The sequence below is a fragment of the Anneissia japonica genome, unplaced genomic scaffold, assembly GCF_011630105.1.
Source record: "Anneissia japonica isolate Jap-2015-1 unplaced genomic scaffold, ASM1163010v1 scaffold287835_len3118868_cov185, whole genome shotgun sequence".
NCBI classification, from domain to species: Eukaryota; Metazoa; Echinodermata; class Crinoidea; order Comatulida; family Comatulidae; genus Anneissia; species Anneissia japonica.
In genome coordinates this window covers 920318-934174 of record NW_022737223.1, presented here as the reverse complement: position 1 = coordinate 934174, position 13857 = coordinate 920318, and the positions used below count along the sequence as shown (strand labels likewise).

Sequence of the window (13857 nt, the reverse complement as noted above, 5' to 3'; positions counted from 1 at the left end):
GCGGTTGGCTGAGAGGTATTGTTTCTGCTTCTTGTGCTGAAGACCCAGTTGTTTTAATTGGAGTATAATATAAGAAAGTATAATACATACTCCAAGTATTGAAATACACGCCATCGTGTTGGGATTCAATATTTCGACATTAATTATGTCATCATCAGGAATGAGAGTATAATATAATCGCCTGGCTCCTCGAATAACGAGGACACCTCACGCACACCTACGATACGCTCTCCGTCTAGCAGCGTCGGCCGATTTAAACACAACTTAAGTAGCAGATTGAGAAAAATTAACACATTTCCATTTCAAAATAACTTTTATTTCAACAATGTATTTAATTAGTGTGGATTAAAACAAAATAATAGAAAAAAATATATGAAGGAATCAAATTTAAAACAATAACAAATATTGAAAACATTTAACATTCCTAAACATGTAACTTCCTCAAAATTGACAGTTGTGCATTGTATTACATTTCACATGGGAGAAATAATTGTACCATTATTATTCATAAAGGAATATCTTGTGTATTAAATTTTACCTTTATCTTTCATTTACTTACTCATTAAAAATCCCATTTTAATGAACCCAATGATTAATAATAATAAAAAAAACACGTGTACACAGGTGTGAATTTTACTAAAAAGAACAGATTTCAAAAACATGGTATGGAAATACAAAACAAATTAATAATACCAAAATATAGTTTTAGCACATCTCAAAAGCTGAGCTGGTAAATGTCAGATACGTAATATTTGACTACAGGGCATTCTGCATTGTTTATTATTACTTTCTATCTTTTTTTTCAATATAGGTTTCTCTTAACATCGCTATTCAGCATATTTTGTGGGGTAGACAACCGAAGTCACTTCCAACAATAATAATAATCATTCTCAGCTCGTACATGTATTTTATATATGACTAGGTAATTTTACTTTGAATATTATTATTCCTTTCTACTCTTTTCAATATGAAGTCTCTTCCAACATTGGTTTCTCATACAACAAAATTAATCAGCATGTTTTCTATGGTTATACATGTACAACCAAAATCAAACTGAGTCTACTTTCTTTCAAGAAGGGGGTACAACCCAGTTTCAGATACAGGAAATTGCTATTTTTTTATGTGTGCCACAATTCAAATGTCTTTTCAAGCCGTGATTGTATTTAAACCTCTGTCCACATGGTTTACATTCATATGGAGTCTCACCAGTGTGTACTCTTAAATGTGTTTGCAAGGCAGTTTTATAAAGAAACTTCTTTCCACAATGTTCACATTCATACGGTACGTCACCTGCATGTATCTTCATGTGCCTTAAATAAGACTGTTTAAATAAAAATGTCTTTCCACACTGTTTACATTCACTAGAAACGTCTGTATGTCTGGTTACATGATGTTTCATACTACTACTGGCTGCAAATTTCTTTCCACAATATTCACATTCGAATGGCTTCTCTCCAGTATGTGTCCTTAAGTGTGTTCTCCAATTGTTCTTGTGCGTAAATTTCTTTTCACATTTTTCACATTCAAATGGTCTTTCTCCTGTGTGCATCCTTAAGTGACTTTTCAACTCGTCCCGTCGAATAAACTTCTTTCCACAATGTTCACATGCATGACGTTTCTCACCTGTGTGCATCTTTAAATGTCGTCTAAAACTTCTGTTAAGTCTAAATTTCTTTCCACAATGTTCACATTCAAATGGTGTTTCTCCTGTGTGTATCATTATATGTGCTTTCAAAGTGCCACTGGTAATACACTTCTCTCCACAATGTCCGCATTCGTACGGTCTTTTTCCTTTATGTATGCTTAAATGAGATTTCAAATTGCTATTTTCATTAAATCTCTTTCCACAATATTCACATTCAAATGGTCTTTCTCCAGTGTGTATCCTTAAATGAGTATTAAATTTGACAGTTTGTCTAAATCTTCTACCACAATATTCACATTCATATGGCTTCTCTCCAGTATGTGTCCTTAAGTGTGTTTTCCAACTGTTCTGGTGCGTAAATGTTTGTCCACATTGTTCACATTCATATGCTACTTGTCCTTTATGTTTTGTTAATTGTATCTTCAAAATCTTGCCTTGATTGATCTTCATTCCACAATGTTCACATTCATATGCTGTCCTTTCTGTAAGTTTCCATGAGTGTGTGTTCAAATTCCAACATTCATTGGACATCTTCCCTGTTTGTATTCTCAAATGTTTTTCTAATTTACATCTGCCATCAAATTCCTTTGCACAATATTGACATTGAGATTGCGCTTCCTCTATTTTAATTCCTAAATGGGTTTCTCTAAAATGTTCACATTTATATTCCAAATGTTCATTGTTTATTTTTAAGTGTTCCTTTAAACTATCAAATTTATGTTGTTCTATACTGAATACATTTCTGCAGTTATCCTCATATTTCATACATTTATCATTACCTTCAATTTCTTTTTGTGACCTCACAGGGTTTAACATTGATGAAATTGTTGGAAAAAAATTTAGAAAACTTTCTTCATGGTTAATATCAAAAACAGAGCATTGGCCTAGAAGATAAAAAACAATGTTGCTTTGGAATTTATTATTATTATTATTATTATTTATTATTTATTATTTATTATTTATTATTATTATTTATTATTTATTATTATTATTATTATTATTATTATTATTATTATTAATTATTATTATTATTATTATTATAGTTATTGTTATTATTATTATTATTATTATTAAAGAATCATATTTCAAGAAAATAAAATGAATAAACAAAGATAATGAAATGAATAGACCAATCAACAGTTAACAAAACGTTATGTATTAGGAAAATATGCTATTTAAGGTCTTACAAAAAAAAATGTTCTGTACACTGCAACTTTTTCATGTTATAACTAAAAACAAACTATGACAATCTTCTCCCCAGTCTGCGCTTATGTGAAAAGTTTTAGTCTAATTCTAGGGGCCTGTCACGCCAAAATTGTTCCGGGTCAAAAAAGGTCCGGCGGACAGATTTTGGCCGCCAAGAGTCGGTCCGCCGGACTACTTTTGGTCCCACCGGGTCGATTTTAGCCGCTAAAATCGGACCCCCTTGGATAAAATTGGTCCGTGGGCCTGGCCGCTGGTAACGCGTACTGCTGCCCGTGGGGTATGATTGTTTCTCCCGTGGAGTGGAGGGAAGCAATTTACATGCTTCCCCCACACTTGAAAAGATCTTTTGCAGTGACAGAATGATTCGTATTAAGCTTTTGTAGACGTGTTTTATCAAGCACTCATGATAATGCATTTCCTAGGCACACAGCATGCATCCTTTTCGGCGGCCGTGCTTGGCTAGATTTGGGCCTAATGAAATACAAGACTTATTTATTAGCTTTAAATATTCCATATTACATATTGTGTGGGGTAATAGGTCATACAATAGTTGTTCCATTACATGAAAATAAAGGGGTTAATAATTTCTTTGAAATGATTACTTATGTATTTCGTCGCGTCGTTAAGCCTGTTTTCCACAAGGCGAATTTATTCGCGCGAATCAGAGCGTCGGTTTGCTTCATGAGCTCTGATTGGTTGTGCATTTTTTCGCTTCGATAGAAATGTGAATGCGCATGAACCGACGCTTTCGATTCCCGCGAATAAATTCGCCTAGTGGAAAACCAGCTATAAGCAAGCACACAACCAAGACAAAACAAGGTAAAAAATTAACTAAAGCGGACCAACACGATTATCATATCGTTTAACGTCTTTTCTAACTTTTACACCAAGGAGTTTTAACTGGGTGCGAACACTGATCTCTACTATAATAGCTATTAAAGGGCGCAAAGAGTGAAAATAACATATTGATTTTTGTGGCTGCATTTGGCAGGTAATTTTAAAGCCAAAATCGGTCTGGCGGACCGATTTTGACCCCGGACCAAATTTTTCCTGACACCTACTACATAACATTGATATTAAAGTTCGAAACATCAAATCATGGCCTCTGTCTCTTTATTTGGAGTTATTTTATTTTGATGTGATTGAGAATTATCAAGCACAATATTTACAAACTGGACTTTTAAACCCGGGCGCGATTTTTTCCCATACCAAACATTTGCATGAAACTCCACTCGGGCCGTCTCGTATTGACTCGACTCGAGTTTGATAAGATAATTATTAAGTTTATTATTAGGAACAAGAGAGAGCAGGCATTTCGCAATGTCGTGATGTTCGAGTATTACTATTGTTCTTTCTATGTTTACCTACGGTAGGCCTATGAAATCTTACGATTTATGGGGATGTACAGTACGTGTGTAACCAGGGAGTTGTTATAGTGGTCACTATATTAACTCCATGGTGTAACTAACTGTGGGCTTCTTGTATGTTATCAAATGTTAGCATAATAATATTTAAAACAGCAGCTAGTACCCCCTTCTATAAAGTGTAGTACCAGTAAAGACGTAAACCTAGCAGGCCTAACTACAGGCTAAGTTACTGGTAGGTCTAGCGCTCCCTCCCTATAGGCCCATTATTTAGGGTCCTAGCATTTGGCATTATCGAACTTGGCCTAGCCTTGTAATGTAATTAATATTAAATAAATAATAATAATAATAATAAAAATAATAATAATAATAATAACAATAACAACAATAATAATAACAATAATAATAATAACAACAATAATTATTAATAGTAGTATTTAGTACGTCATTGTTATTGTTAGCTGAGTAGTAGTAGTAGTACAGGCCCGTAGCCAGGTCATTTCAATGGGGGGTTCTCTGGGCGTTGGATCCAGGGCCTGCCTAAGGGCCACGAAGCCAGAGCAGTTTTTTGTGTTTAATGGGTCTATATAATGTTATGAAAGCAGTTAAACCTAAACTTTAATTACAATTATTTGTATTATTTTAAGACTTTAACATAATACATACTGTTAATAATAGCTGAGATTTTATGCACATTTCAGAATTAATAATCGTATTTAGTATATCTTACTGAATATTTATTGTCTACCAAATGAAATATGAATTATATATGAATCCTTAAAAATACAATTTATACAATATTAATCTTGTTTTTATATAGATAAATTCTATCTTTCATAAAAAAAAAAAAACAACGAAATTCAGCGCGTCTATTTTTATTCCAATCAATGGCGTTTGTAAACGTGCACTGACGTCATCGTCGAATCTAAGGATTTTCGACGGTAAAGCTGGCATGCCTGCCTAGGTCTCAGGCCAACCAATAATAATAAACAAAACGTATTTTCTTTAAATATAGGCCTATGGCGCATCCTGTACATGCACTTTAACTTTTACAACAAAAGCCTAGGCCTATAGTAGTACGTCCTACTATACTTAGGCCTAGGCCTAAACACTAGTTTGTTGTCGTCGGGGTATAATTCTGTCTCTAAATGAACAAGGAGCGAACCAAGCTAGTCAACATCTTGGCTAAACTAATTGATTTTATAATCAATAACCCACCTTAAAGGACTATCTGTCGTTTTCTTCTTTGCAACAGCGGACGGACGAAAAAAAGTCTATATTCTACGTTATGATTCTTTATCACTAAAAATTAACCAACTCCGACTGACGCGCTCTGTTCTGTTGTGTGTGTCTGCTGTTGAAAACAAACTTCCTAGCCTAATTTTGTGACTGGCTATGATGACTGAGATGGACCATGTTGATTTATTAGTAATATTTTGTTTGGGATGGGAAAAAAGGAGAGTCAATTTCCCAAAAATGATCCATCAGCACATAGTTTAGTGTGCACTATGGACAGTGTGGCTATGGAATTTACTAACCACACAATCCACAATCAGGTGATTAAGTCCCAAAACTTTATCTGCATTGGTTGATTAAGTCGCAAAACTTTAGCTTCGTTTGGTGGCACCATTTACTCTAGGTAGACGGAGACCGGTTTCGGTACCGGTTGGTACATTTCTTACAAACATTCAGCCAAAGGCCAGTGAAAGTTGAGATGGCAGCCGGGTTTTTATCGATGTTTTCCATCCTTATGTGAGATATTCTATGAATGTAGGTTTGTATCAATTGCTACAATTTAAAGACGTATGACCAAATAATGAATTAGGTGCTAAATTTTGATTGTTAATGCTGGGTAGGGCGAAATTCGAGGGGGTTCGCTAGAAAAGGGGGGTTTGCCCGAACCATAAAAAAAAACCCCCTTGCTACGGGCCTGTAGTAGAGTAGTAGTAGTAGTATTAGTAATAATAATAATAATAATAATAATAGTAATAATAATAATAAGAATAATCATAATAATAATAATAATAAACAACAATTAAATAATACAGTAATATTTCGGCATACAATGATATTTACTAGGCCTATAATTCATAGGCCTAAGCCTAATACATTGGTGCTCTGTCTTCTTGGCAGGTCCATGGCACCCAGTATTTTAGAGCTGCCTATTCTCAGCTTTTCTTTCAATAACATAACTGTCACCCTGTTTCATTTGATAAATAAAAGCCGGTCTTTTCCTTCCTCTTTGTACTTTCCCCTGAAGCGCCTTCTAAAACGAGTGATCACATTCTCTTAGTACATGACCAACCCAAACTCATGCCTGTATAATTTTTTTTAGGTTTAGGTATTTACAGGTGCGGATCAAGTGGGGAGGGGGGAGGGATGAGGGCCGAGTGGAGTTTCATGCACATTTTTCATACGGAAAAAAATCTGGGTTAAAATTTAGGGGCCCAAATTTTTCCCTAAAAAAACCGAAAAGAAAGGAGGGTCCAGGGTCCTCCTCAAGAAAATTCTTAGATGGCGAGAAACAAGAAATTCTCCAAGGGGTCATGACCACTGACCTCTCAGATCCGCCAATTGGGACCTTCTGTTGTCTAATCAGATGACGCCAAAAATTTGGCCACTGGAGCTTCGTTAATTAGAAGCCACTGATTCTCGGGAATACAGATAATTTCGGTCGCGCTTCGTTTCGGTCGCGGTTCATTTCTAACATGGAGCGCCAATAGAGTTGCGAAAGGGCAAAATCTAATACGCTGTATTCCTATATCATTGTAAGTTATAACATGAATGAATGAATGACTCAATCAATCATTCAAAAAATGTATATACATATAATATATATATGTATCAATAAAGCTAATGAAAATACAAATATATATATATTATATATATATATATTATAATACAAATAGATAAACCGATTGACGAACTTAATATTGGCATATTTTGTAAACTGAATATATATTTTATGTAGGCCTACAAGCAAAATATAGTATATAAAAATGCCATAAATAGTAAAGTATGTTAATGAAAACACAAACAATATGATAAAAAGTTTGATTTTGATAAATAATATGTTGTTAATGATAACACAACAAAACGAAAATAACTAGGCCTAGTAAATAACCCCGATGCGCTTTCGCAACTCCTTTGGCGCTCCATATATGTTAGAAATGAACGAAACGAAGCGTGACCGAAATGATCGGCTACCAGTTTCACACAGTGCCACACATCAACATTGACTTCATAATTGCTATATACACATACGGCGCATATTAAAAATGTCACTAAAAGAAATCTGAGCATAAAAAACATTTTCATCTTGTCCATTGGTTATGCTGAAAATAGAACTAACCTGGTTCAACTTTAATTCCATGATTCAGTGCCTCATGCAAATTGACTTTTTGTTCCGACATACTGTAGCTAATATTTTCTCACATTTAATTTAAATCTTTGAGATAAAGTTCTGAAAGGAAGAAAATAATAGATTAAATTCTTTTCACCGGGAATAATTTTTGTTACGATGTACAGTAACACCTGAGTTGCTAATTGGGAAATATGTGCTGTGTATTTCTAACCATTAATAGCCTGCTTGTAAAATCATGGACCTAATAATTAATAGGTCCATGGTAAAACTGCTGAAATGAAGTTTAGTGGGGAAAAATACAGGAAATTTATTGTTTTTGCTGAATCAGTGTACCCTAGTGTCTTTGAAAAATATAATCTCAATCCGTAGGCCTTGGGCAATTCTTTTTATTGGTCCAAAATACCCTATTTTGGACCAATTAAGATTATAATCGGGGGAAATAAATGCTTTAGTCACTTTTACATATATATTAAATGTAACAAAACATGGCTAAATAGTTATGTATTGGATCGAAATGATGACGTCATCACGACAAATTCAAAGATGGCGTCATAGTGGCGGAAAGTAGGTCTACATCTTTATGTAAAAATAATTTTATTGTTATAAGAGTACAAATGTAATTTCAAAACAATATTATAAAGGTACATACAGGAATAAAGTAACATATATAATTAATGAATTACCACAATAAACCCAATGGAACTGAAAAAGCTATCTACCAAACTCGTAAATACATTGCAATTAAAAAACTTATGGTCAACGTGCTTTTTCTTTTCCAAACCCCCTTCATATGGAATTCCTTGCCGCTTTCTGTTCGCGATTCGTCTAATTTGCTTTCTTAAAAAAAAAAAAAAAAAAAATTAAAACTTACCTATTACTGGAACGTTTACTTGCTTTATCTCCTCACCTAGCGTCTTTGTTTTAATATTTTTTTTGAATTGGCGCTATTTAAATATTTATTATTACTGCTTACCCAAGGGCCTAATAACTTTGTTATCCATCTTACTACATTCGATTGGCGACAAGTAGATAGTACAGTAGGCCTGTATAGGCCTATGTTTTATGTTAATGCTGTGTGTAGGCCTATAACAGTGTTTGAAGTCTGCATTTGTACTTTGATAACAATGAAAATGAACGCCATCTTGGAATTTGTCGTAATGACGTCATCATTCCGATCAAATTTTGAACAAGAATGAAGATGATAATTATTTAGCCAAGTTCTTATTAACCTGATACAGTATCCATAAATTTACTTACGGTATTAAAAACAAAAATATATTTCCCATAAACCTTTCTTAATGAAAATTTCCAGTGCTATACAAAATTTCCAAGCCGTAGGAATGGGGATTTCTTTTCTATACGGACTCCAGCTGCTAGTGTTTTACCAGGGAGTAATATACAACAACAACGACCTGGACATCCTGAAAACATAAATTCTGGCCCAATATGTTACTTTAATTTTCTTTGCTGGTCAGTGGTATCGGGTCCGTGAGGGCCTCACGCCTCAGCATCCCACCCACTCAAATTTCTCGACAACAAAAATACACACACATTACCTTAATATGCTGCCTACTAGAGCCCCATAAACTTCAAACCCATTAGGCACACCACTGATACATAATATCAATATACCTCCTTGATAACATATTGTACTTAAAATATTATTCAAGAATGTTTACTGCTTGTTCTTTTTCTTGTCTCATAAAAAATAAACTGGTCTTGAGTTTGGTCTCTTTGTTACTTCTGTTAGGCTATGTATCGAACAGATTTTAAACAAGGAGTGTCCAATCAGAATTAACGAATAATGCCCAATCAGAATTAATGATTAATGCCCAATTAGAATTAATGAAGTGTGTACCATAATCAACCAGGTTACGGTACAGGAAGTCAGTCACCGACTGATTACAGGTCTCACTCCAATTAAAGACCACTACAATTAAAATCTCCCTTAGTTAAAGACTATGGGTTTGGTGGACCCACCTGATAAGTTTCCTCAAATTTAAGACCACTATAAAATAAATATTGGTGTCGATGCTATTTTTTCTATAATAAATTTTGTTATAAACATAAAAATGCACATAAAAGATTTTGTTAGTAATATTTTAATAGAAAGTCGGTTAAAACTGTTACAGACTTCAATATAACAGTATACAATAACTGTACATCCACTCTATAATAATTAATGAATTATTTCTTAATTTCCATATAAACAGAGAAATCTAAAGACAACATTTAGTGCCGCTCTTTCATTTCAGACGCCGAAGATGGATGGATTTGGCAGACCAAACTGAAAATTTCTCCTACATCAGACGATATTTTGTGTTCTTTTTAATTATCCAATTCGTTTTTTAGACGTTGATGATTGTATTCGTGTAATTAATTTTTGAGTAGAACGTGGCTACCAATGAATGGTTTATTAGGAAGGTAATACTGTATAAAGATAAAGCTGCTCCATTTCTTTGCTTATTTGCTTCCTTCTTTAGATCAGTACTTCCCAACTGAACCTCTTTCATATGTCGCGTTTGATTTGTCAAAAATGTTGGACGTCGCTGGTGATGAGTACATTTGAGAGGTAGATAATTACAAATATCTTGGAACCTATCTATCATGTAACCTGAGTGAACATACTCATTATGAATATGTCATTAAAAAAAGGAAATCGCCTAATTGCATATATTAAGGCAATCATTGACAATTTTGACGATTTCAATCGCGTTTATTATGGTAACGTTTTATGGAAGACTATTGCTCTACCATCTATTAACTATGCTTGTGCAACTTAGTGTAATACCTCAAATGATAATGATAAGTTTGAGCACCTACAAATGCAAATGGTCAGATATATCCTTAAGGCCCCATGCTGTACACCACAGGCAGCCCTTTATGGCTAACTGGGGTTGTCACCATTATCTACAATGCATAACTTGAGTAGAATTAAAATTTTATATAGAGTTATTGACATGGATTTAACTCGTTGGCCAAAATTATTATTAAATACTATGTTGAGCTTTAATTGTAACTTTCGAAGAATTCAGATTTAAATGTTTAACTGGTTCCGAGAATATTCTTGAAAAATGTGATCAGCAGCATTTCTTTGAGAATGTCCTGGACTATTTTGGCACTAACCACCAAGCACCCTTAAATTTTCATCAACTTACTAATGTTTTGAAAGATATATCTGATCTATCAAAAAGACAATGGCTAGAAAACCTTCATAGTAAATCTTCATTGGTTGATTATGCCAAGCTCAAAAGTTCCCCATGCTTGGATTGGTATCTTCTTGATATGTCAGATTTTAAAGGGGCTAGTTTGAAATTCAAATTGCGATCAAACACATTGCAGTTGGATAGAAAAACAAGTAAGTGGTCAGCTGAAACCACAGGGTTATGCACATTGTGTAATAATGGTGATGTTGAAGATGTTAAACATTTTCTTTTCAGTTGTAGTGTGTTTGATAATATACGATTTAAAGAATTTAATGATCTAAAAAAATACCTGGAATTATCAAATAACTGTAATATCTGGTAGTTATTTCAATCATCAGACCTTGATAAAAAAAAATCAATTTCGTTCTGGGAGGTGAAAATACATTACTTAGTGAAGATGATCTTGGAGCCTTTGACAAGTTTTGTAAGAATTACGCCAAGATGGCATGGTTCAAACGTTCAGAAATTAAGTCTGCATCAGTTTAATATAAATATGTTATTACTTCTTGTATTGTTTATTTTGAATATTGATTAGTAGTATTATTTATTGATTTTAGTTGCTTCATTTTGTTAACATTTTTTCTAACTTTATTTGGTACAGTACTGTCTATTTATTTATTTCATACCTTATATTTGTTATACTGTACTACAATGCATGAAATTGTAATTTATATCTGGAAGGGAGTTGGGAGGGGTGGGTATGTGGGGGTATAACTGAATCAAATCTATCTTAGTTTAATTCAAATTTATTATGTTGCTTTGTTTCTGAATTGTTTACCTTGTTTCACTGCATCTATGCATTTTTTTGTATGAAATTGTTTGTTTTATTCTGGTCTGTATGGGTCAAATTTGAAAAAAAAAAGGATTAATTGATCGAGAAGGGAGGGATATATTTGTGTATGTGTAACACAAATGTTTTTTATATATTATTGCACTGTTTTATTGTTCACTTCCCTATTTCTTAGTTTAATTTTAGTTAATTTTAAGTCTGTCAATTTTGTTTTATTTGTATTTATTGTACTGTAATTAAGTGATTCATTGTATTGTATTTAAGTTGAACGCACCACCCTTGAGCGCCGCCGATCTAAAGGCGTATATTCACAAAGTAAATAAAATATGTGTGTAGTTAACGCGTACGTAGGGCCTACTCAGGAGCACAGAGATCAGCATATATCAAAGATACTAGAAGCACAAGATAGAGCACTCGCATAGTAAAAATGAGGCAGAAATCGTACCCGACGTAGGCGGTGCCCTTCTTTTCAACCATGCAAATTTTCTATACTTCGTGCCCGACGTACAGGGCGCCCTTCTGTTGCTAAGTATATCCAGACGCACACGGCGCCCTTCTTTTTCCACAAATGGAGGAAAACTTTATCACTAGAGTGCGTTCGGCCATACGATTTTGCGCTATATTGTTGTTTTCTATACTGATCCATAGGCTTAATTGTGTGTATTATTTGGATAATAGCAACGATTTCTACCTCCGCCAAGGAATTATGTATTCACCGTTGTCACTGTCTGGGTGCAATTGTACTAATTGTACAATTTTTGAGAACTGACAATAAAATACGCGACGACTTGGTAACGAAAGTTTGGTTGAAGTTTTTTTTAGATCCAGTCGTAAGGGGCGTCCCATTGTTTGTATTCCCACCATGCATTTCTTTGGAACACTTTTTTTTGTGTGGAGAACTCTATCTTGTGTTTCTAGTATCTTTGCATATATCCGCACAGCTAAATGTAATACGCACGCAGTATACTGCTCATATCACTATAGCAACCGATTACTGCTACACTAGTTATCAAAAACTAAAATTAAAAGACGGTGATTGACTTATTAGTAACTTAAGTTAGATTTAATGCATTAACAATTTCCTTCAGGCCTTGCGAGCCCTCAGGAATTTTTTTCAAGCATTAAATCTAACCTTCGTATAATAATTTTCCTATAGTGTACTATGCGGAGCTCTACTAATTGCTTACTATCCACCCAAGCCACCATTCTTGGATTACAATGATAGGAACAATACAATAAAAGACACCATCCACCCAAGCCACGTGATAACAATGCAATAAGAGACACCATCCACCCAGGGAACAGTGAAATTATCCACCCAAGCCACGTGATAACAATACAATAAGAGAAACCATCCACCCAAGCCACCATTCTTGGATTACAATAGGAACAATACAACAATCCACCCACAATTTCTTCGGGCCATTTTTTTAACTTTCCAAAATGGAGGACGGGGATGACCGCCACCCCCACCCCCTTTTTGACATCTCTGGATCCGGCCCCGATGGATCCATATTTGCGATTTGGATTAGGATGATATGCTGTTGTCTTTGTAAACAACATAAAGATGATAATGATGAAATATTGTTTGAAGGTTTACATGTTAAGTAATGCTGGCGGTACAACGTAGATAGTTCTGAAAAGATTTTTTTTTTCTTTTCAGAATGTTTTTTTTTGTTGACAAATTAACTAGCCGCGAAAAAAACATGTGAAATTCAGATATATTTGATTTAGCAATGAAAATACCGCATCAAAATACACAAGCCTTTATTAAGGATCATTTAGAAATTGATAATATAATTCGTACTGTCTTGTACACTTGACTTTTCACTACTGTGAATTGCAAGAAAAAAAAACCATTGTTTTTGAATAACACATATTGTAAAATTATATTTAAACTAATTGAAATTTCTGAAACAATAACAATCGTGAAACTTAAATAATAATCATACTGATACTATACTATCGTCAAACATCGTAAAAAAGACAAAATAAATACAATTCATACCAAAACACACACAAAAAAGCTCTTTAAAAATACAGAACCCAAATAAACCACAGTGCGTACTTGGCGTTCCATACTGCGGCTGTTAATCGCAATCGAAATGCTAAAGCCTGCCGCACACGAGAGCTATCTGCTTACGCCAATTGTCATTCGTGGCATTTGGCGTACGTACATAGCTCTTGTGTGCGGTGCAATTTCGAACGTTTTATGTCATTTGTGGCGCTTGCGCCAAATATCTAGCGTGTGCGGCGAACAAAAGCTATCTGCTTACGACTTA

At 34.2% G+C, this 13857-nt stretch overlaps 1 protein-coding gene across 3 annotated transcripts; it reads right to left on the bottom strand.

Moving 5' to 3' along the window:
• Nucleotides 1–294: 294 nt before the first annotated feature.
• On the bottom strand, nt 295–9326 carry LOC117117185 (gastrula zinc finger protein XlCGF57.1-like). 3 transcript variants are annotated; one of them, XM_033261406.1, is made up of 3 exons: nt 9136–9326; nt 7568–7678; nt 295–2529 (listed from the first exon to the last, which is right to left on the bottom strand). In XM_033261406.1, the coding sequence occupies exons 2-3, from the start codon at nt 7626–7628 to the stop codon at nt 1094–1096; spliced, it is 1497 nt and encodes a 498-aa protein (XP_033117297.1). In that variant the 5' UTR covers nt 7629–7678; nt 9136–9326; the 3' UTR covers nt 295–1093. The 3 variants fall into 3 exon arrangements, with proteins under 3 accessions (XP_033117297.1, XP_033117299.1, XP_033117298.1); XM_033261408.1 differs by lacking the exon at nt 9136–9326 and adding an exon at nt 8837–8860; XM_033261407.1 differs by lacking the exon at nt 9136–9326 and adding an exon at nt 8451–8584.
• Between the last annotated feature and the right edge of the window lie 4531 nt (nt 9327–13857).